The sequence below is a fragment of the Bacillus rossius genome, chromosome 6 (assembly GCF_032445375.1).
Source record: "Bacillus rossius redtenbacheri isolate Brsri chromosome 6, Brsri_v3, whole genome shotgun sequence".
Classification (NCBI taxonomy): Eukaryota; Metazoa; Arthropoda; class Insecta; order Phasmatodea; family Bacillidae; genus Bacillus; species Bacillus rossius.
Genome location: NC_086334.1, coordinates 51,602,323 through 51,627,758, shown reverse-complemented (window position 1 = coordinate 51,627,758; position 25,436 = coordinate 51,602,323). Strand labels below are relative to the sequence as shown.

General features: G+C 36.1%; 2 protein-coding genes across 6 annotated transcripts in view; one reads left to right on the top strand and one right to left on the bottom strand.

The window, feature by feature from the left end:
* Positions 1-2,914, top strand: part of LOC134533178 (carbonic anhydrase 7-like) — a 91,065-nt gene extending 88,151 nt beyond the window's left edge. The window contains exon 7 of the mRNA XM_063370545.1: positions 461-2,914. Coding sequence (XP_063226615.1) covers positions 461-658 — 198 coding nt within the window. The 3' untranslated portion in view covers positions 659-2,914. The remainder of the gene's footprint in view (positions 1-460) is intronic.
* A 1,027-nt stretch (positions 2,915-3,941) lies between these two features.
* The window catches only part of LOC134533176 (X-ray repair cross-complementing protein 6), a 34,940-nt gene continuing 13,445 nt past the window's right edge, over positions 3,942-25,436 (bottom strand). For all 5 annotated transcript variants that reach the window (XM_063370540.1, XM_063370543.1, XM_063370544.1 and 2 more), the window contains exons 8-13: positions 19,190-19,267; positions 16,589-16,724; positions 13,132-13,323; positions 10,940-11,140; positions 5,873-6,057; positions 3,942-4,882 (exon numbers count right to left, since the gene is read on the bottom strand). In XM_063370540.1, the coding sequence (XP_063226610.1) occupies positions 4,766-4,882; positions 5,873-6,057; positions 10,940-11,140; positions 13,132-13,323; positions 16,589-16,724; positions 19,190-19,267 (909 nt within the window). In that variant the 3' untranslated portion in view covers positions 3,942-4,765. The remainder of the gene's footprint in view (positions 4,883-5,872; positions 6,058-10,939; positions 11,141-13,131; positions 13,324-16,588; positions 16,725-19,189; positions 19,268-25,436) is intronic.

The following is a 25,436-nucleotide window of genomic DNA, read 5'->3' as shown; positions in this document are numbered from 1 at the left end:
AATAGCTTGTAATTGAGCTAATCAGCATTGAAAGTGGCTACCGTGCCACGAAACACCTACATCATTCCGAGACAACTGGAAGAGTGCACTAGACGAGAACATCTCATATAAGATCCCAAACTACTAGGGATACAGTCTCCGTCCTGCTAGGCCCTACCTGGGGGAAGCCAGCGATGAAAGCTGAAGTATGACTCAATAATGAATTAAATAAATTAATAAGCCTTACATATAGTTGACACTGAGGTTATTATATTAGAGATGATAGAAGACAAAGCTATGAGAAGGGAGATTACCGACGATGAATGGCTGGGAAAAATGAGAAGTACCCTGGGAAAACCAACTGGCACATTTTAACATCTGCCACATTTCCTGCAAGGAATAAAATGTGAATTGTTCTTGGTGGCAACAGTGTGTTGAGTGTGGCATGCCGGTACAGTAACGACTGCAACGTGCTTCGCAGGTGGCTGCTTTCCGCCGCATGCAGTCCGACCACGGGAGGCTGACCCAAAACTTCCGGCCCATTCAGCCGCTGAGCGGTCGCCTCATCCAGTTCAACGTCGCGGACGAGATGAGAGCGGCGGCCGCGCCATCGCGAGACAGCGGCTACACCCTCCACGTCGTCTCGGTGGTGCTCTTATTGGCAGTCTCGTGGCGATGAGCGACATCCCGCGTTTCAAAAACACTTAACAGTGATGTGACTCTGCATTTTCGCAGATCACATGATGTCTCGACCAGACATAACACCAAAAACTTACTAGTCTCAACGTAACATTTTAAGATGTAGTGGTTGAAAAGTAAAATATGACCTGACCTCTAATCTGGCAGCTGTTGTAACACTTTTGGTGGTATTCCAGAATATTTAGTTTGCTGTTGTAATGTATTAACTGAAATCCACTTTCCTAGGTGTCTTTATATGAACGTTTTAAAATGGTAATGATTAACTATGAAAGGCTTTAAGCAAATTCACGACACTTGATTTACAACAGCTGAAGTAGTGAAAGAAAACCTTATTCAGCCCTCGTAAATGTTTTTGATGCATATAATTAATTATTATAGACTATAATTAACAGACTAACCAAACTTGCTTGTTCACTTTGAAATAATTATTGACTATCACATATTTTTCAATTACTTTTAATAGATAAAATTTTTTTTCAAAAACATTGTTTCACATCATTATAAACACCTCTGTATACAGTGTAAAGATGATATTCTAAAATGTGATTCTGTATAGTACTACACAAAATATCATAAAATGTCTCCATATTTGACATAAATTATTATGCTATGTAAAAATACAAGTATAAAATTGTTTATGAATTCTCACTCATCTTATGGTGGCATATAAGTGAAATTAAGTTAGCTCTAAACATAACTTTCTTGGTATTTAAAATAAAAAGTAAAAAGAACCTTAAATAAAATAAAATTCTAATAAATATAAATAAATTATTATGTGAGATGCTAATACTGCAAAATGAACCTGCAAATTCATAAAAAAAAATTATTATACATATAATGAAAAACTAAGTCTAAGACCAACTGGTTTACAAAAATACAGTTTCATGGATATTAACTTGGATATGACTAAAATGTTTACTTTCAAATCCAAACACACCAGGCACATACAAAATATAAAGCTCTGAAACAACAAATAACACATTTTCTCTGCACATCATTTACTAGACATTTCTACCAAGTATGCCACATGGGAATTTAGAAATTTTTTACTCAATGTTAAGTACATAATGTTGGTATTTAAAAACAATGAAAATTGGTACCTTTTTAACAAAGCATGTAATTTTCCTGAAATCAAGTACAAGGAGTATTTTGGAACTGAGTTGTTAAGTGCATCATCATATTAGTTTAGAATACAATTATAACAAAGCTCGAAACCACTTACACAGCTAATATGTTACTGAATTGTTGGAATACCTCCTAAAATAGTTGTTTTATGTAAATATTAAATGAAAACTTTATGTTAGTACATAGTTATTTAGTTATTATTTATTATACTTTTATAGAACAATGTTTTGTGTCAAGTTAATAAACCAATTATCAACAAAAAAAATGACACTAAACATATTGTGTGTTTTAACCATATTTTAAAAATATTATTTAGCTAGTTTGTGATTAAAGAATACCTTTGTTGTTCCAAATTGTGTGTTTTAGTGAATGAAAAAAGTTGGAATAGATATTAAGCAATACACAAAAATGTTTAAAATAAGTCAGTTGTGTAATGAAGTGTGAACATGCAATAAAAACTAATTAAATAGAATTGACAGAAAGAAATAAAATGACTATGTTGTGTTTCAAAGTAACAGTCTTGTGTATCAGTGTAGAATCACCATTAAAGTCACTGGCAAGAAAGAAAAAAAAAAAGTCTCTAAAATATCTTTTTTCCTCTGCAGAAGACTTTCAACAAAAAATTTTTTATTTACAAAATAGGATTCCTTTAATCTGTTATCTCCCAAATGACTTCTTTGGCCCTAATATGAGAGATACTGTTCATTACTGGAACAGTGCTGTACTGGTGGTTATTTCTATGGTGTGTATTATAATTAATTGTCATTAAAAAGGAAAAATTATTTGGAAAAACAATGCAAGAATAAATGAATAAGACCTAATGTTCCATCGAAATAGGAGTTATTAGAGATGACAAGGGGTGATGGGATAGGATGTAAATTTGACAGAATGAATGGCTGGGGAAAATAAGTGTGCCACGAGAAAAATCAACAGCTTATGGCAACATGGACCAAGTTTTCACACTTGTGAAAAATCTGGTTTTGACCGTCCTCGGAATTGAACCTGGATATCGTTGGTGGGAGGCAAATGCTCTGAACACTCGACCACCAAAATGAGTGAAATATTGTGTTTTATTACAATATGAAATGTTCATGGAAAACCAATGAAGATGCAGTAATGTACACGGCAACAAGCCAGGATAGACAACATTGCAGCGGCATCTTAATGTGCACACGTGCATTGCATCTACCAAGCCATGACTAATTACAGACAGCCATCGGCACTGTGCTACCCTTCACAGCAATTCTTACTTTGGCAGGCATCGGAAACACCTGAATTGTACAACTTCTTTTCTGGCTACTTGACTCTGCCAAGATGTATTTAGTTGGCACATGCGCACAGAAGAAATTGCAGTGCTCACATGTTTTTTTTTTTGTGTTGAGGTGCATAAAATGGCAAAATGTTTTGTTTTTAATTTAAAGTATCCACTTGTCAAAGAAGATGAAGCTTAATGTTGTGAATTTCTTTACAAATATATTCACAAAATCTTCCCACAAATTCTTTTTACATCCTGTCTGAGTAATCTTTTAAAGCCGCATTCTGTGTGTCGAAATGAATTGAAACAACCTGCAGGTGACGTGCTGAGTCGCGATTTTGTAAGTGGTGCACCCTGTGAGACACAAGCAACTGAATTTTTTTTTTTTTACTCACTGAGTCAACCAACCCAGGTTTGATGGGAGCCTTGATATAATGGAGTTTCCATGACATTTTACTCAGTTCTGGCTGACCAATGAAACAGATTTTAATTTCCCATACAATTAGTGGAAGGAAGGACAATACAAAAAAAACATGTATCCCCATTACTTAATCCGGACACTCGCTGCATTTCAAGAATTAATTTAAAGAAGAAGATTGACCTGTGTACAAATTGTGATTATTATAATAATAATTTAGCCAGAAGGAAGTCAGTAAACATTATTCAATAACAAGCACATATGCAACCATAATTTTTTTTTTAATTTATTAAAATTTCCATTATGAAATAACAGATAAAAAGTACTATAATTAGTTGGAGAGGGTAGGGTGGGTCTATTTACCTTAGCCTTTCTTTCATGTATACGTCTAGCATCTACAATCACTCTTAAAGATGCTTAAGCCAGTATATAGAGTATTCTTAAAAATAAATAAATACAAAGTGATTTTACAAAAATATCTATGCAAATATATTTCAGCTTTAATTTCAGAGCTATACAAAAAAAAAGTAATTTTGTATAAATACATGAATGAATCACATCTCTACCACACTGGGGTTATAAGATACGATGAAAGGTGAAATTATGTAAATGGAGAAATGCTGGAATGAATGGATGGAGCAAACTGGAGTGACATCACAGCAACACCTGTCATATTTCCCACTTGAGAAAAATCTGGGTTTGACCCCATCGGGAATCAAAATCAGGTCACCCGATGAGAAGCAGGTGATGAGACCATTTGATCACTGTGGGTCTTTGGAAGTAAAAGTAAACGGTACTGTTTGTTACGTTCACACAGGAATGGACAAAAGCTTTCGGCAATGGGACCTCCAAGACTATGGTAAGCTCCAAACCACTTAGGTACTGAATAGCTCATGAATTTGGGTCTTACCAGAGGGTGGAATAGAACCCAAAGCCCTAGTCATATGACTGTGACGTGTTTTCAACTACGGCCACTAAGGACCCTCTAGGCCTGAATTTCATTTCTTGGAAAGGCAAGTGGTAAAACCAGAAAATTACATCAGTTTCAACTCCCAATATTTAATGATCCGATAGCATAAAAACAACAGAAATTTAATGAACTAGACTGGAATGAGTCTGAAATCTGCAAAAAATTAATTTTTTAATTGTACAATGCATAAGCATAGCCAACCAAATTTAGAATGTGATAACAAACAATACAGATATCACAGATGCATAATGTACATAGAAGAAAAATACACATTTTGTTGTTTTAAAAAGAATACAGAAAAAAGTGCTATTATGTATCATCACGCTCTGAACAAAGTGTACACTTCCCTGACCAAATCTGCTTTCTTCAAACCAGTGACTTTCACACCCTCACTTTGTAGGTATGATTTTAGTTCATCCACCTTCAGGCCCTCCACCTGCAACAAGGGGAGAACATGCTTGTTTCACCGCACAGTCAGAAGAGGGCAGCGCTCACCACTGACCAGGCAGGCACTCTGGCCACAGTTGCAGAAACTGCATTTTACTTCAACATTTTGTACGTTACTTTCACACCATTCTATAGCGTGTTTCATCCTTAGATTTCAGTGTGTAATCAAATAGCAATTTATAACTTTCTCTTACCAATGCACTATATCTTCTATCATCGCTATCCTTGTTTCAGTATTCTCTATAGCCAAATATACCCAAAGAGCATTAAGTTTTTTACACACAACTTCATAATTAAATTTAAAATTTTTTTAACTGTATTATAAAATGAATTTTCAACTGAAAAATTTTACAATAGGATGTTTAAAAAAAAAAAACATTTTCTTGTTGTATTTTATCAAGAGCAACATCTGATAATATTCAATTTTTACTTCTAAGGAAACATAACTGAAACACGCAATATTGGTTCTCACCAATTACGTCATCAAATTTTTTAATTAATTTTATTAGTAATAAACTTGGTGGTATAAATCTGGCAACAGTGGTGCCACATGCTCTGTACTGCAATCTTAGTGTGAGAAGGACTATAACAGATGGCAGAAGATGTGTCCAGTAAATTTAATTGTTTAAAATTTATTATATCAACATTATAAGAGTAAAAAAACTTTTATTTACCTTGCTGATATCTTTATTTTTATCATTATAGAACTTTCATTTATTTAAATAAACTTCCAAAAAAAGAACTTAAAAATGTTTGTTGTCATACATAACCATTTATTTATACAATTTTATAGTAGTATTACCCCAGCCTCTAGGTTATTTTTCGAATGCTCATCTGTATTGATAGCATAGATCCGAACTTCCATTACTCCTAAAGACCAACATTTTGATATTGATGTTTTCACACAGTGACACCCGAAATGCAACCAACACCATTATTCAACAAATGTAAAAAAAAAACACAACAAATAATCACACACCTTTCCCTGTTTTACTATTTCTTCCATGCCAGTTTTCAATATTTTGGGCTGTTTGGCACCTTGAGTTGTGCTGTTATCTGGTCTCTTTGAAGGCTTCTTTAGAGAAACTTCATTTAACTTGGTGGCTTTCACAAACTCATCTGCTAGAGCTCCTAATTTTTTATCCATGATATCTTGATTCGGAACTGTTGGGAAAGAAAGAAAATAGAAATGAGAGCAAAGAATTACATGAAAACAATTTTTTTCCCCTTGAAAGTCAAATAGAGTAAAACTCTGACTGTTACTCCTTTAGCCAACATTTTCTGTTATCCATCATCACTTTGAAAAAAAAGTCTGAATATATAAAAAAAAATTACATTAAAAAAATTATCCACGGATTACTTTTACTCCCTACTGTATGAAGCTGGAAAGAACTGTACTGCATGATGTCGGAAGTAACTATTCACAGGTGTGCCACAAACCCATCACTAACCAGTATTGAAGTTCAAATTTATTGTTTGTAAAATAAAATACAGTATGTATTTAATCGCCTCTCAAAAGTGTTTGAGACTAACTTATTCAAAACTTTATATATTTATTTTATAAAAAAAATATAAGAGCCATAAAATTTTTGGCTAGCAAATAAATTAACTACAGTAAAACTTCAGGGTGTCTACCAGATCTAGTAAATTAAATTCCCTGATTTTTCCAGGTTTTCCAGGTCTAAAACTGAATTTTTCCAGGTTTTCTTTAACACAATTATTACGACATTCCAAGAAACTGAAAAAAATTGCATAATATTACATTGACGGGTTTCAAAGTATTTCAACTTACTTAAATTAGTAAAAAAATTACCTTCTTCCAAACGTGGCCAAAGTGACTCAATTGATGGCAAATAAAAGATGCTGCTACAAATATTTCACACACTTCCTTTTGCAAAAAAAAATTAGTAAAAGGAAGCTCCCATCAATTTCGCAGTGACTCAACTTTTGCGTCTATTGCACTTACTTCAGAACGAGCCAAATCCAACATTCGAGCCTTCTTCAACTGCAATGCCTTGATCTCCTCTTCAACTCTTCTTTTTTCTGCCTTCTTCTTGTCTGTAGCTTCCTTTTCTTTTTGTTTTGTTTACAGGGCTTCCTTACGCCTACAACTAGCATTTCTTACATACTGCTCTACACCTCCAGAACGTTGAACAAAGTCATACATCTGTCTTTGTGCGATCAGTATTTCTTCCTGCAAGTTTTCAGTCAGCTGATTAGAATTCACTGAAAATCCTCTTTCCAATGATGCATTTCCATGGGAAAGTACCAACACCATCCTCACAAACTTTAGAAGGCCTGTTTTGGAAGCTACTGTATATGCCTTAAGAATGAGCATCCACAAGTGATCAAGGCGCCCGTCTTCTCGAGAAAAAGACGAGAACAGTGCTGCAGAATCTTGCAAGGAACATACCAACTGATATGATCACTCAATGTTATCAGCTTCTTGTCCTGATAGCCACCTGTTTTGAAGACAACATTCTAAACTGTAATTCACACGCTGTTTCCTCACACCCGAATTTAAAGCCACAGACGGACATAAGCAGGAAATTCCCTTGGTAAGATTGTACTTCAGGGGACTTTTGTCTTGAAGTTTTTTTACCATAACCTTTAGACAAGTCCTATCATTTTTCTGTAACAGGACAGACTTTTCTGGTACTTTCTCTTTCTTGATGGCATGGCGTACTGCATAACCCAACTTGATATTGTTAGCAGTCAATAGATTTTCCTGGTTATCTACATCCAATGGAGATACATTGCGTTTCTCCCTAAAGCTCTTCAGTACTTCTGGTTTCAAAATTTTCCTGCCAAAGCTAATAAAACCAGTGAATCATAGAGAAAAGGTGCCATGGGTGCTTCACTTTGGAACATTGTGAGAAACAATTCCAGCTCTGATGCCAAAAAAAGGAAGAATGTCAATTTTACTTTTAGAAGATTATCTTCAAGAGCACATTTTACTACACTGAAAGAAAGAGATGAAATAGAAACTTCACTAACCAATTTCTTTAGGTGGGGTAACGTTTTCATGGCACGCTCAGCAACTGCAGTATTCCATATGATTGCACAAAATTTATTGGGAAAAAGCTCTGATCCAGTTATTCTAATGTAATTTGCCCTCCTTGCAGATATGTGCTTAAACAAATAGTAACTGTTCCTCAAAAAACTAAAAACGTCCCATTGTGTAACAGAAATTCCAGTTTTGAAAGCACCATGGACCGTATGAAGCCCACAGCTACCAATTTCTAGCAAAGATGGTGAATCTTCACCAAAAGTGTCGGTGATATGTATTTTCAATGCTAACAAAAATGTCCAGTTTACGTTGAGGGCATCCATAGATACTTAAAATTAAATGCACCTGTCGGTATAATCTGAACGTGGGAAGCACATGCTGCAGCACGTCACGTCAGCAGGATAACAGACCATCTTGAACCAGTTTGTATCACGTGATTTGATACCACTTCCGAATCCGATGGTAAATAAAAGAGTTTGGACGTGGGAACTGTTCGTTATTTGCCATTCAAAAATAAAAATGGGAGGGGATACACATGATGCCACGCCAATGCAAGCTGATCAATAAACAAAAAACGTATTGCCAACTACAACCTACCAAACAAAAATTCCCTGATTTTTAAAAAAATTCCCTGATTTTTCCCTGATTATTCCCTGATTACAAAATTCCCTGATATTTCCAGGTTTTCCAGGTTTTCCAGGGTCAGTAGACACCCTGAACTTGCTTAAGACGTTCCCGCGTAACACGTTTTCCAGTTTATTAAGTTCAAAAAATTATTCCCTTGATCACTTACATATATCCCTATGTTAATATTTCCCTTTCATAACGTTTGTCTTTATATATGCTTCCAGCATATAACGTTCAGCGTTTGTGGGAAAAAAATAAAAAAAAAGTTTATCTTTAAGCTTTTGAACAATTTTTAAGGTTAATTTTAAAAATGTACATATTTCCAAACGTTTAATACCGTATTGTTCCGTATATAAGGCGACCATTTTTACATAACAAAAGATGCAAAAATTGGAAGTCGCCTTATTTTCGCGCCCAAGACGTCAGCACCACAAACATTAGTTCCAAGCTGAAAGCTACAGTAGAAACATTGTTAAACAAAATGTTCACGATTTATTATATTAATTAAAACATCGTTACCTCACACGGGGAAAACGTTAAATCCACCCAATATTGCAGTAATTCACAATTGTTTAAAGTTAAAAATTAAAATATTTGTTCTTGAGTAAAAATGTGAATGTTGAAGCATCTCAAAATGGCAGCCTTATATTACACAATTCATATTTGTACTTTGTGTACAATCGCGTGTTAACATTAACGGTAATTTATTTCAAATTTTTAACGGAAATATTTGTACTAAAATATCACAGCTATTTTCAGAATGATTGTTTACGTTTACAAACAGAAAATGTTAAGAACATTTCGGACGTAATGTTTGGAAATTCACGGCTGCCAACTGTCTTTCCACAATATTTCTTTGTTGTAAAACGAACATTGCCGAACACGCACGAAGACGCCATATTTACAGGAATTTGGTACGTTGCTTCAAAAGCTATTTTAATAATTTCACAGTAATCCACTCTTTATTTATGTAAAAACCTTTCAAACAACATAATTATCACAGATTATTCTTTAAAATTCATAGGACAGAAACTCTGTCAGAGAGTAATATGGAAAAATATTCGCGGTCACGTCACCGAAGTTATTCATGGCCGTATGCTTCACCATGGCAGCTAGCCACTTGTTTTGTTCCGGCAAGCTGCATTCTTTGTTTGCTTTGTTACATTTAACACACTATTAAATAGTAATACTTAGCTTAAGTGAAACGGAAAGTTAAATGCGGTATACATAAATGCAAAAAGGGTTTATCAGCACAAAATGTATGTCAACACAAAATGTATGTCTAACGAATTTTCACATTAATTTCTAACAAAATTATTTTTACATTTGTTTGGCCTCTTGAAACTGCAGGTCGCCTTATATTCGGGCCACGGTAGTTACCTAATTTGAACAGAATAAGACCGTCGAAAAACCTGCGCCGCATGCCAAACGCTGTTCTATCTGTGCGCCGTTTCCCCCATTCGAGTGACAAATGAGAAACGCACACGATCGTTGAAACCTGTGCCGCACGCCATACGCCGTTACTTGTGTGTATTTCGACGAATCATATGCCTGCGTTTGTTTGGACTGAGAGGCTGTTCCACCTGCAGACCATTTTCCCCATTCGTGGCTTAACTGACGAATGAGAAACGCCAACGATCTTCGAAACCTGTGCCGCACGCCACACGATCAATCACCTGCTTGCATTCTCAGGGACTAGAGGCTGTTCCATCAGTACACCAATTTTCCAATTCAAGTCACGTGATGAAAACAAAGTAAACCATATACCGCCAGCTATTACTTTCTATGAATTATTTGCCTATATTTTTTAAAACAATAAATGTTATTTATTACTTTTTTTGCTAGTGTTTTGATAATACTAATTTTAATGTGCTTATTAAATCAAATACAGTTTTAATAATTCAATTTACTGATTAAAAATATGTAATTAGTTATTCCATTATTCCAGCATGCCAATGGTAGTAAGTGTATTTTTGTGTGAATATAGTACATGTCATTTGAGTAAAATCATTTTTTATGTTGGAAATTACTTTTCCCTTTTAAGAAGTTTTCCCTGTTAAGAAGTTTTAAGCATCCAGTCCCTTGAAAAACTTCTTAACAGGGTTTTACTGTATGTACTAACATTACGTGAATAAAAAATTGTTCAAAATAAAAAATCCACATTTTCTATTAGCCATGCAACTTGTAACCCTCAGAATGGTTTTGCTTACCCACCCCCCCCTTTTCCCCCTCCCAAACTTAAAGTTAATTTCAGAATATGTACTGATTTCCAGAGTTGTATAAAACTGTGGCTCTGAACACAGAATAGAGCTGCACACAATCAGGAAAACTAACTAAAGGCAAATAGGCTCATCGAAGTAGAGGTACAAGGCTACACACAAACCGTGCAAGTACAATCCGTGATGTCACCTGTATAGTCTGTGACTTCCCGAGGCTCATCGTAGCCCAACGCCAGGGTTTCAATATTCCTCCACTGGGTCTGCAGCTTGGGGTTGTCGAACTGGTACGGGCTGTACGTGAATTTCAACTTCTCGACGACATTCTTGGCTAGCTCCACTTGCTCTGGCGTGGCAGATGGTATTGGATCAAGTGGTAGCTTCCGGACTTGATCTGCACATCAACACTGCGACCATCAGAAAAAAAGAAAAAAGCTTTGAGGAATGGGTATGTTCTATAAAAGTAAACATGAATAACCTGCAGCTGATTTATTAACAGTCGTTTAAACGAAGACATAGAACCCTCCTACTTTTTGTGCTTTTTAGTCACAATTTCACTGTAACTGAACCATGAAAGTAAATATAATTTTATGAGTTGAAAAATTGTGCATACTCTATAAAAACTATCAGTAATATAAAATAACAAGAGGAAAACATGGAATGGCAAACAACACTTGCTTCAAAAAATTAAAATAATAGAAATTGAAAACTCCTACATGTGATTAGACACAATGTTTTTTGGCAGTCGTAGCAAGGAAAAATCCAGACAGAAGCTTTTGAGGGGGAAGCAGCTTTGGGGGAGGGAGGGAGAAACATCGTTGTTATGTTACGAGGTTTGTCCGTAATATACTGTCACCAAAGCGCTGGAGTCACGAGGAACACTTTAAAGCAAGATCTGGCCACACTGGCCTGTAGCTTGGTTCCCCACCTACCAATCCCCACCACTTTGAGCTGTCTGCGATACTTAGTCTTTCACAATGGAGCTTCCACTCGCCGCTACCGCCAGGCGTGAATTATGTTCTGTGATTCTTTTTTGTGTGCTAAGGACACTACGCCTATAGAAATTCATCAACAGTTATGTGAAGTGTACGTACTCAAAAATGTGTGAAAATGATGCAGAGAGTTTAAAAACAGACGTACAGATGTACATGATGAACAGCGTGCTGAACAGCCATCAGTTTCAGACAAAACGTTGCAAAAATGGAAAGGGTAATGTTTTAAGATCGACGGGTGACAATTCGGGATCTGTGCAAATTGATCTCTGAAATCAGGAAGACTACTATTGACAGAACATTTGCATTATCACAATGTGTGTGCAAGGTGGGTCCCCAGAATGCTCACAGAAGATCACAAACGGACACGGGTTAAAGAGGCCCGCGAATTCCTCGATTTCTATGCAGAAGAGGGCGAGGAATTCTTGGATTCAATTGTCACTGGCAACAAAACCTTGGTGCATTACATGATAACAGAGAAAAAAGAACAGTCCTGTCAGTGGCTGCATTTAGGATAGCCGAAGCCGCAAAAGTTTAAACAAACATTGTCTGCCAGCAAAGTGATGGGGACTGTGTTTTGGGATAGGAAGGGAATATTGTTGTGGGAGTCATGCCTACCGAGACAACAATAAACGTGATTGTTACTGTCAAACTGTGAAGAACCTTTGCTGTGCAATTCAAAACAAAATAAGAGGTATGCTGATGAAGGGAGTGCGTTTTCTTCAGGACAATGTTTGTCCCCACTATGCCCGTGCAACAACAGACCTTATCAACCGATCTGGATGAAATAACATCACACATCCTACCCTACAGCCCGGAGCTAGCACCAAGTGACTATCATCTCTTTCATGCGTTGAAGTCACATCTGGGTGGTACAAATTTCAGGACCGATGAGGAGTTGAAAAAATAGGCATGCTGCAGCAGGAGAGTTCTGTGATACTGGTATACGAAAAATGCTACATTGATCACAAATGGAAATTACGTAGAAAAATAGTAGAAAGTCCAAGTTTTCCAACAATGTATGGTTCATTTAAACGTGATTTTCTTTGTGAAATAAAATTGGAAACTTTATTTTACGGACAACCCTCATACAAAGTGAAACAAAATTTAGTACATTTATTTAGCATTATAAAGTAATATCCCTTCTTTCATTCAAGTAAAATAAAATATGTTATTAAACTTTCTTAAATACTTTTTGATGTTATTTGGGTTTCAGAATTTTTAAAAATTTAGAAATAAAAACTCTTGTATTTTGGGGGGAGGGGAAAAAATTTGCCCTCTTCCAACCCTTGGATATGACCCTGCATTGCAAAAAAAAAAAATTATTAATGCATAGAAACCAGATACCTACTGCATTCAAACCTTGATTACTTATGTATCTGTGTGCAGTTACCTGCAAAGGGCAGGTAGACGAGGTGGAAGCCCGGGGGCATCACCTGCACTTTGCACTCGTCCAACTCCTCACGCTGCGGCAGGAGGGCCACGAACCTCGGCGCGCTGTGCTGCCGGGGCGTGAACACGCACAACGCCACCACGCCCTTCGACAGGCAGCGCTCCAACAGCTGCGCGAACAGCCTGGTGCTGCCTGCGGGCACCATCGTCACCCTCGCCACTCTACACGCACCGCAGTAGTAGGCTCGACTCACATTCCAGAGGACCCTGGTCCCGATCCCGGCCCCGCCATCACGACAATCACTCCAGGCAAATGCTGGGTAGGTTCCACCTTATAGGCCATTGACCACTGATTGCTTCAATAGCCCTAATTTGGTGTCGTAGAGCACTTCTAATTCTACTGACCTCATCATCTAAAAGAAAAAAAATCTTTAAAATTTTATTTCAAATGCTTAGTTTCTTTCAGAATGACAAAAGTAAACAATCAAAAATGTCATTATCACAATCCTCAACTGCTTCCAACCTACCGCCGGGTCAGCAAAGTAAAATGCCACCATATTCCTCTGTCACCATTCCTTATCCTTCATTCACTCTATTCAAGTCTTCTCCTCTCTCCTGCACTCCTTTAACTATCTGCTCTTCCCACCTCCCCTACTTGGTCTTCCTTGGGGTCTTCTTCCTGTGTACTTATGCTCCATCGTTTTCCTAGGCAGCCTCTCTTTTCTTATTCTCTTCACATGACCATCCCACCTCATTCTTGCTTTTTCCATGATCTCATTCAAGTCTTGTACTCCTGCTCTTGCTTGTACAATCTCATTCCTGATCCTGTCTTGACTCTTTAACTACCAGCATACTTCTCATAAACTTTTGTCCTATTGTTTTGATCTTCCAAACGTCTCTCTTATCTACAGTCCAAGTCTCTGCTCTATAAGTGAATATGGGCACATAGTAAGAATTGTACAACACTTGTTTGCATTTTAATGGCACTTCCAAACAAAATATCTCACACACCTGTAGATACATCTCTTTGCTGTCCTCTCCCTACTATTTCCTCCTTGTTTTTGCCCCCTAACTCCAATACACTTCCTAGATACCTAAAGATTTCCAACTGTTTCAACTCACCATTACACCATTTTTGTTCCTTGTCACGACCATCACTTCAGTATTATTAATGCTGAATCTCATACCACATTTCTTCAACCTTTCTTCAACTTCCTTGCTCCATGCCGTTAGTTGCTCTTGTACCTCCCCTTCCTTTTCTCCCACACAGAATCAAATCAACAACAAATAGCATAACAATCTTTCCTTCTCCTATCTTTTCTTCAAATCTCTTCATAATGCTCTGCAAAACTATATAAATAACAAGGGGGACAATTTACTATCCTGCTTCACTCTGTTGACTTGTTTAAATAACTTTGTCATCCCTCTTCCAGTTCTTACAGCTTCTCCCATAGCTTGTCAAAAACACTGTCTTCTAACACTGTCATACGCCTTGTCTCCACATCCAGGAATATCATTACTAGATCTTTACCAAACTCAAATCTTCTCTCCATCAGATGTTGTATGGAAAAAATTACATCTATGGTAGGCCTCCCATCTCTAAACCCATGTTGTTTCTCATGCCGATTTCCTGCCATGCCCTTGCTTATCTTCATTTTCATTATCTTCTCATACACTTTTGCACAGTGGCTTAAAAGTGAACCCCCTATAGTTCTCACATCTTTCCCTGTCTCCTTTCTTAAAAACTGGCACAATTATCCCTTTACCCCAGCTCTCTGGTATGCATTTTTCTCTCTAAATTCACCTCATCACTCTATACAACAAATTAATTCCTACCTGTCCTGCTCCTCTTATCATTTCTACCGTTAGCTCATACGTCACTGAAGTTTTGCCATTCTTCATCCTTTTCAATAGTTCCTCTACTTCTTTCCATAAGATATCCTCATGATCTAACTCTGTCAATACTTCCTGCTCATCTGCTTCTTCTTCATTCTCATTCCCGCCTGGGTTCAGCAGCTTTTCAAAATAATTGCTCCACAGTTTCTTTTCCTCTTCTTCCGACTCCAACATACTTTCTTTGTCATTTATCATCCTGACTGTCTAACCTTTCTCTTTCCTCCTACTCCGTGCTTGACTGTGTATTAGTTTCTTTCTTTGAAACTGTAAAAACAATGACCATCAAAGAGATGATGTCTTAGTACATAAATAACAATCATATTTTTTTAATAATAAAAATAATATATATTTAATTACATAAAACACTGTTTCTCAGGGTACTTATAAATTAAAGCTTATTTGCAGAGAAAACTTATTAAAAGATAAAATTGTATTCATTTATCGGATAAGTACTACAATTTTGTAGACTTATTACACAATTAATTTTCTTAAATTTTTAAGGTTTTACTGTAATTAATAAATGTCATATCGGGATGCAATTTAAGAATTAGTAATCATTACTCATTGTACAACACAACCTATGAACATTTTGACAATACTATAATGTTAAAATCACTCAGATGTTAGTTGCCAATTGTCAAGTTTTTTATTACAGTATGCTTGTGAAAATTACAGTTCATCCCTGTTAGGAAAATTCTCAAGGTTTTTAGAAATTTAGACTTATTAACAGGAATATTAATATTTTATTATAAGGTAAAATTATATTTATTTATAGGTCTAGTGCTAATTTTTTTAAACTCATAATGCAGTAAATTTTCTTACGTGAGATTTTACTAAGCAGATTTTACTGTAATTAAAATGATAATTTATGAAATGGTTGAGAAATTCAGAAATAGGTTTATTTATTGATCATCCACCACAAAAAGTGTTGTTAAAGATCAATGCTATCATGATGTGGTATTCACAAGTAATTTCAATAACTGAGTAAAGAAACATAGATGGTGTTATGGTCTTATGGAGTATAAGTATAAGTCATGGAAAACCAATGATTGGTAACACTCTCTCATGAGTAGCGCTCTTTCAAACAGTATTGATGTGAGGCAAAAAATGTATTTGGTGCTGTGCACAAATCTGATGGGATAAAATACTTTATTCATTAACAAAAGATAATTTTAATAAGATAATGAGTACAAATATTGAATTTCTGGAGACTTACAATTGAAATTAATTACAAAAACAATTGAATCAGTTTTTTATCAATTGTCCGATCTGTTAAAAAAAATGTATTGATAATTGTACCAGTATTGGTTTTTATTTGTATCGCCCATCGCTGCTGAGAACCATAAAAAAGTGTAACATAGTCAACCTACCCATGAAAGTGAAATGGCATCACTGTAGAAGTCCAACCTAGGTACATACATACTTGTTTTTAAATGCTGGGCAAGCTGGAAGTCAAAAGTCATCCGACTTGGCAATAAAGGTATTAACAGCTATCCCACAAGCCTTCAAACACTACAAGCCAACTCTTGACAATGCAAACTATTAGAACTTCAATTACTTACCTTTGACCAGCTCTTCTGTCGGATACACGAACGAGGATGGCTTGCAGTGATGTTGAATTTTCAAATCACTAGCGTGTTTGAATCCTAGGAGCTTTAGCCCTACGTCAGTTATCTGAGAAATGCTTTTAACTTCGTCCTGAAAAAAAAAAGTGCAGTACTCAAACATTACCAACTGCACGGTTTTATAATTAAATATTGCAATATGTTGGGCTAAGTAGTGTAAATTTAATATGGTTTTAAATTTCAAAATGGAACATATGACTGTAAGTACAGCCAACTGCCTTACATGAGGAGTATAAGTTGCTATGTCAGTCTGAGTAAGACATTAAAACATTTAGTAGAGACTGAAAAAATATGCTGTTTAAATTTAAATTACCTCTACACTAGACACCACATGTTTCTACAATTCTGGACAAAAATGTCACCCATTCATTGGCTACTGACATCTAAGGCATCTGGGCTGAGATGACTGTGATTTAGTAACTTCTCTGGGTTGAACAATTTTTATTGGCTCAGTGTCCCCCTCCTCTTTCCAAAGTTTAATTACGAGACAGTTGCAGAAGCAGTACTAAGGTAAACTTGTTTAAATTTTAGCCTATCACGAATTTAGTCTGCACATTTATTCCAGTCTCCAAGCATGACATGAAGTTTGAAGTAGAGGTAATTATTAGAGCTGTACCGAATAACAAAATTTTGCCGATGCGCCAATATGCCGAGACAACTGTTGGCGATTCATCGATTCCAAACCAATACAGAGAAAACACATTTGGATTTAAAAAATTTATAATTTAATTTTACTAAATTACCCAAAAAACTCATTCTAAGAAAACATGCAATGTAAATGCAGATATATTTTAGTTTATAAATAAAACATACACTCTCTTTTTTTTAACTCATATTTTTAGCATGTTTTCATCTGTTCGTTGACGATTCGTTAGTTGCTTATTGAAACATGAATTTAATTATTAATACGTAATATAAAATAAGATTATTTAATAATAGGTAACTATGAAATATATTAATTCACAAAATACGAAGTTTAAAAAAATGAATTTAAAAAGTGCAAAATTGCGAGACTTTGTACATGTTTACAATAATTCAAGAACGGGAATTCCAAAACCATATTAACGCGTGCGGTACCAAACATTTATACTGAAATGCGTTTCGAGTGGTTGCTTTGCACGGGAAACATTAATAGTTTTTTACGTTATATGAAGTCCTATATTATTTGGTTATTATTTTTTTTAATTTTAAATACTTTACGTAAGTTAATTTTAAAATGTCTCTGTCACGATATTACGAACATTTCTTTGCAATTCAAGCAGTTGGTATTTTCCATTGTTTGGAGTGGTAGCCATGCTCCAAATAGAGCAAGTTTTTGTTCCATCTAACTTTACAGTGCTGGTGATATATTTATTTACAATGTATTAAATTCAAGAATGTTATTAAAGCATAGAATGTTTAAGTTTAATATGTAAGGCTGGCACACGTAACTAAGAAATTCTACGAGTTCAAAGTATGTAGTAGTAAAAAAAGTGAAAAGGGTACTGGTGGAATTTAGGTTATGATAAGCACTTACATTTTTCAATAACATTGGTCAAAAATTTTCAAGCGTATCGTGAATCGGCAGAAATGCTGATACTACTAAATATCGGTAAAATCGGCTTCTGCCGATTTGTATCGGCACAGCTCTAGTCATTTCTGAAGGAAACCCTCAGTTAAAACTCCAAAATATCAAAGAAGCAATTGCTTTAAGTAAGGAATCATCCCAGTGTTGGAATAGAATTTTTTCCGGAAATCATTGAAAAATCCAAAATGAAGTATGTAGGTGCCAGACCGGGATTCAAACCCACGTCTTCCGGAGTTCAAGTCCAGTGTTTTAACACTATGCCACCTCACTGTGTATATGTGAGGCAGAGCAGTTATAAAAAAGGGGACAGGAATAGATCTTACACAGGGCTGAGCTTAGGATTGAAACAGAGCCAACTGTTGGTACCTTATTATAACAAGCAAATGGACTACTTTAGTCACGATTAACCGAGGTTTGGTACAATCCAAGCTGACTTAAATGTTCCATCACCAGCAAAGACTATTGAAACATTTCCTTGAGAACCTACAAAATGCAAACTGTTGTTGAAAGCGTAATGAAAATTAACTACAAAGATGTCATTTACTGGTTGGACAAATCATGGAGTGACGTGAAAGAATCTTTTCTGAAGAAAAGGTGGAAAACCATCACTCCGGAAAATGATGCTACTGGGCCAGCTGAAATCCAAGACATTTTTCTTATTATACCTGTGTTACTTGACATTTTGCTATCTAAGGTTACTCCAATCTACATTAACTTGGTTAATCAAGACTGTACTGTATCTTGCACAATGAAGCATTTTTTAAAGTACTTTCGAGGAAATATGGGAAATGTTTTAGACAATAGTAGTTAACATATTTTTCTTTTAGTTGTGTGAAATGGAGATGTGCGTAAAATAAAAAGGGGGTATAAGAATGGTTGTAACTACTGTATCATGCTCCTCAAGGAGTGGAACAGGTGCTGTAGCAAGGCCAAAGACACTCCCGTTAGTTTCAGGACAAAGCTACACGTACGGGCGTGAACATGATCTTCCGCCCTCCGAAACTCTGGTACTTCCTCAGCTCTGTCTTAAGCACCACCTCTGCTGTGTCCTGCAAGCCAAGAATGCAAAATCACCCCAACACCTGCACACACAAAAAAAAAACCTTAAACAAGTTTTTTTTTGAGATCTGAACTATTTTGAAGATTAAAATCTTTGCAAAAAAATTCCTACACATAATTTTGAATGAACTCAACTTTACAATTCATTGTGAATGCTGACGGTAAGGAATTAAGATGATCAGCTGAAGCTAAATAACTTGCAATCCAAACACAAATTAAAAAAAAAAACATTAATAGTAGGGTTATCAGATACGTAACAAAAATGTAGTACACCAACACCACACTTATCACAACTAATGTGTTCCTAAAAATTGTAGCATTGCAGAACCCTGCCCTCCGAATTAAATAATTTTCTTTTAAACTTCTTTCTGTATAAGTAAATATAAATAAGTCAATGTTTTTAGAGTGGTGTGTATATTATGAGACAGTAGAATCAGACGTTATGGCTATTAATATATGTTAATTTCGCTTGCTATGTGTTTTAAGAAGGTATTTTGTATATTTAACAGACGTTTTTAATCATTACTATTTTTTATGAAATTATTCACAAATGAGCCGTTATAGTAGATTTTTACCTGTTTAGGCCTACTTTTTCAGGTTATTTCTAAATGATTTTAATTTGGTAAAGTAATTTGTATTATAATTGCTATTTGTAGTGTTCATTAACGTGTGGAATGATTCAGGGATAGAAAGAGAGGCATGAGAGGCCTGTAAGTGTAAGTGAGAAAGGAACAGTGCTTCCCCGCCAACCGAGATAAAGACGGTGATTCCCCCCCTGCATGGGAACCGAGTGATAACTGCTCTCTCACGGTGTGGGAGAGAGAACGAAAATGGAAGTCCCCGATTTCGATGTGAAATTGAAAAGAGACCGATCATGGGAAGCCCAGTGTTCTGTATGTAAAAGATTTTTTCATGTGTTGTAACTTGTTCTGTAATTGGCTGATATCTGTAGCGTGAAAGAAGCGTGCATGTGATTGGTCGGTGAGGTCATGTGACGTCTACTCCCTGCGTGGAGGAGACGAGTTCATGAGATCACCAGTCGTCTGTCGATCGCTGCCAGGCGAGGCCGCGTTTCGGCGGCTCGCTGTTTTTCGCTGGGTGCGGCCCTGTTAAGAGGTCGCACCATCTTCGTGTACTTGCAGTAAAACATTACTGAAGGACTTAATCGACGTTATTATTTTATTATTAAATCTCGTCATGCGAGCTACCAGCAGTTTTTCAACGGGCAGATATATGTGTGAAACGAGTGAATGAACAATTGTAAGTGTTTGGATTCGTCGGGGCATTCTGTTTGGAAAAAAATAAAAAACACATCAAAATTTGCAATCGGCGTTGAACTGTTTATTTTGTATATAACGAACTGTTACAATTGGCGCCCGGCCGCGCGGCTTGAATTTGGACACGACCCTGAGATTAAGACGAACATTTCGGCAACAGAGAAGAAAATATAAACATTCGTGAAACAGTTGGTGACTACGATAACCTCAAAGGACAACAAATTCTACGACAAATATTGAACAGTTCAGAAGAAAACGGCGACGAGGTTCCAGAACTTTCGGCGTAGCTGAGCGGCGAATGCGGCAAGAGATGGCGCGCTGTTTCAGCGAGTGAGGTGTTCCAGAGAACCGGCGGAAAGCGGTACTTCGCGGGACAGAGCGACCCAAGGCGTCGTGGGACTTCAGGCCTGTCTCATCGCGGGACATCGAGATCGTCGCGTCGCGGGACTTCGAGATCGTCACTTTGCGGGACAACGTGGGATGAGTCGCCGATAATAGCAAGTGGAAAATTTAAGGGAAACTATGTTATTTATATTGGTTTGAGAATTTAACTTGTAGTTTTGTAAAATTTTGTAATTGGTGTATTTCATTATGACGATTAGTAGCCAAGTTGAGGTTATGGGGGGGTCAGATCAAATGCTGCAGATCTTGTTGTCAATGAGGCAGGAAATGAAACAGGGACAGCAGGAAATGACAAATAAAATTGAACAGGTAAAACAAAAAATGGAACAGGGACAGCAGGAATTGAAACAGGAAATTTCACAGATGAAGGATGAAATTCTGCAGGAGTTAGTGAATAAAGAGGGTAAACTTGATGTACAAACTAATGTAGAAACTTGTGAAAGCGAAATAATATTGTCAAAAGAAAATGTAGAAGGTATTGGGTATGAGGTACATGAACATGTAAACATGGGGAATAAATGTGAAAAATCCCTAGATGGGGTAAACAAAGGAAATTTAGACCATGTTGTTGAAAAGGTTAGTAAATCCAGGGGAAATACACATGGAATCAGGATTATGTGTAAACAAATGAGAGAAGTAGAAATCGAAATGAAAATGTTTTCAGATAAACTTAAAGATGATTTTTCTGAGGAGAGAATCAGTGAATTGAGTTTCGCAGATTGTGGAGAAATGATAAAAGGGAGATTGTTTCAAAATGTAAGCAGTAATGTACGAAAATGTGGGTTGTGTATGCCAAATAGTATACAAACTAAAAAATTTTCACTGATCCATGTGGAACATGAAGTGGAAAAAACAGTGAAAAATGTTCAGAGGGTTTTTGTGTGGAAATATGTGTACAGAACTATCGCCGAGATAGTAAACAGTTTTTTGCTCTGTTCAAAGGCAGAAGAAAAACATGGTAAATGTAAAGGAGTGATGCAAAATCTGAAAACAGTGTGTTTGGACTTGTATGGCCCACTGCCAAGATGGAAGGGTAGAGTCAAAACTAGCTTTGTTGTTTTTGATGTTTTTTAAAATTTTGCCAATTGTGCCATTTTTTATTTATTTTTAATGTTTTCAGATTTTTTTATTCTTTGAGTTGTGTACTTTTTAATAATGTTGTGTATTTTAAGGGTTTTGGTATTTTTTGATGAATGGTTATAGTATAATATAGGAATTTACAAATAAGATTTATGACAGCAAATTTTTACAAGATTCTTACAGAGATGGAAGATAAATAACTATGTTAATGTGAATATTTTCTGTTTTGAAACAACAATAATAATAATGGTATGGATTATTTTTGAATATACATTTACTAAATATTACGTGAAGAAATGCTTTATATTGTGAGAATTGCATTGCACTTGGGTAATGTTTTGGTTGTTTAATGTTGTCTCATGGGAAGATGTTAACTGAAATTTATTATGAGTTATGTTTTTGGGAAAAGATATAATTTTGAAATAGTTAAATATTTTAAATGAAAATGACACATATTGTTTGTTTTGGATTGAATGACAGGGTGACAACATCCTATATGAAAGGTATGAAGTGTTATGCTAAACGTTAATGAATAACAGTCGTCGAGTTTTGAAGCTGCAGAAGCAGTTGTGTGTTCATGATGGCCAGAGTTTAGGTGAATTTTTTGTATTGTCCTAAATAAGCAGCAGATGTTTTGTTTTTGTGTGTGAGGCAGCTGGGGGGCAGGAGGTTAATTTTAAATATGTTTCCGGCATGGAGTCCGATGTTTTTTTTTTTTTTTTTTTTTTTTTTGCAAGGGTGCATCCCTTCTCCTTGGTCGCTCCCACCCCTCATCAAGGTTAATTTTATGTGCGATTGTTGCTAAAAGGGAAGATATGGTTTGAAACCTAAGGAAGGGCATTGGTTCATGTAATTTGTTTTTGAAGAAGAGAAACATACGTCTGTATCTTAATGAAGTGTTTGTCATGCCATGACTGTAGAAATGTCAACTTATTGTTTTATGGAAATTTAAGTAAGGTATGTAAAGCTTAAAATTTTGACAAGTGCAGTGTATATTTGTGTATAACTTTGTATAATTTTTTGTTTTAAATTTGGTAATAGGTTAGCCGAGCTGACTAGCAGCTAAAAGGGTTTTAATTGGGCGCCCCTTACCTTTCGGCTAGCTCGGGAGCTAGGAATGAAGGAGTTAGGAATGAAGGAGCTAGGAATGATAGGGAAGTGGGATCTTTCGGTAGGTTGGACCTACATGTCGTTCTATAGGTTCGACAACACAAATTCCTCCGCCTGGAATGACAGATGGAAGCCCTGCTGAGGTTTCGGGGCATGTTTCTCTGCCGGTAAAGCTGTGGGTTCCCTGCAGAGATTTCTAGACGTGTTAGTGAGGTTTATGACACAGCCCTGCTGAGATTTCTGGGCATGTTCTGTCATGAGGGAGAAGATGATACGGCTCCGCTGAGAGTTCCAAAAATATTACTGGATAGAGTAGTCTCTCCGCTAAGAGTTCCAAAAATATTACTGGATGGAGTAGTCTTTCCGCTGAGATTTCCAAGCCCGTTCTCTTCATAGAATAAATGAGTCTGGTGATCTTGATTCTGTGGAGTATTTCACCCCTTAACCATACCATATAGTAAGACCCTGGGAACAGGATGGCCAAATGAAATGGAGGTTTGGTTGCGTCTTTTTGAGGACGGGTCAACAACCTGCCGTATGAGGGAGATAGTGGATTCACTGTTGAGAGGGGAAGGAAGTTTAAAAATGTATTTGCCATTTTATTCGTCGTATTGTTTCTTCATACATATATTATTCATGAGATCTTCAAAAATTATTCTATTAGTAAAATCTTCGTAATAATCATAATAATAAAATTAAAGGCATCAGCAGCAGAAAGGTCGAATCAAAAGCTTGGTCAGCAGTCTGAGTTAGCAATGTTGTTAAAGTTTATTGGTGCAAGTATGAGGGGTGGAGGAATTGATTGATTCATAAATGAAAGTGAGGGGTTCCTGGTAATAGAGAAGTTATCCGTCGTTGTGCAAATGTCGTCTTGAGAAGGCGATTGTTGTTGTTTATCGTCAATTGTGATTAAATGTGCCAGCTAGTGTCGAGATGCTCCACTGCTGAAATATGTTAGTTGTCGTCCTTGAGAAGTTTTTATCATCGTTAAGGTGGTCCTGGAGACGTAATTCCTGAAGTTTTTGTAATTTCTTGGAGTTTATTGCAGCTAGTGTCGAGGTGCTCCACAGCTGAAGTAGGTTGTCGTCGAGATTGTTTTTGTCGTCGAGATTGTTTTGTCGTCGAGATTGTTTTTGTCGTCGAGATTGTTTTCAGGTGGTCAGAGGGACGTAATGCCTGCAGTCCTTGTTACAGCTAGAGCAGCTGAAATAGTTATGTCTTCGAGATTTAAGTTTGTCGGAGTTGTTGCAGTTTGTGTAGAGGTGTCCACAGCTGTTCCAACCAGAGTTGAGATGTGATAGGAAGATTCTTCGTAAACCAGGGAACACTACTTGAAATTTGTGAAGAAATTAATTTTGAAACTACTTGTATTTTGTATTAATAAAACTAAGAGAACATTAGGGATGAGGATTGTTGACTGTATCAAAACTGAAATATCATTTTTAAATTAAACAGAAAATTGGTATTAATATTAATCTTTGTAATTTATAAAAAACATAGTTTTGAATTTCTTTTATAAACAAGAGTGTAATGACAGGATGCATTTATGTCTAAAGATGTTTTTGAATGTATTTTGTACAGGTTAATTTTTCACTTTTGTAACTTTTCAATTAAATGTACTGTTAATTTAATTGAAAAGTTGGGGGGGTTATGTAGCATTGCAGAACCCTGCCCTCCGAATTAAATAATTTTCTTTTAAACTTCTTTCTGTATAAGTAAATATAAATAAGTCAATGTTTTTAGAGTGGTGTGTATATTATGAGACAGTAGAATCAGACGTTATGGCTATTAATATATGTTAATTTCGCTTGCTATGTGTTTTAAGAAGGTATTTTGTATATTTAACAGACGTTTTTAATCATTACTATTTTTTATGAAATTATTCACAAATGAGCCGTTATAGTAGATTTTTACCTGTTTAGGCCTACTTTTTCAGGTTATTTCTAAATGATTTTAATTTGGTAAAGTAATTTGTATTATAATTGCTATTTGTAGTGTTCATTAACGTGTGGAATGATTCAGGGATAGAAAGAGAGGCATGAGAGGCCTGTAAGTGTAAGTGAGAAAGGAACAGTGCTTCCCCGCCAACCGAGATAAAGACGGTGATTCCCCCCCTGCATGGGAACCGAGTGATAACTGCTCTCTCACGGTGTGGGAGAGAGAACGAAAATGGAAGTCCCCGATTTCGATGTGAAATTGAAAAGAGACCGATCAGGGGAAGCCCAGTGTTCTGTATGTAAAAGATTTTTTCATGTGTTGTAACTTGTTCTGTAATTGGCTGATATCTGTA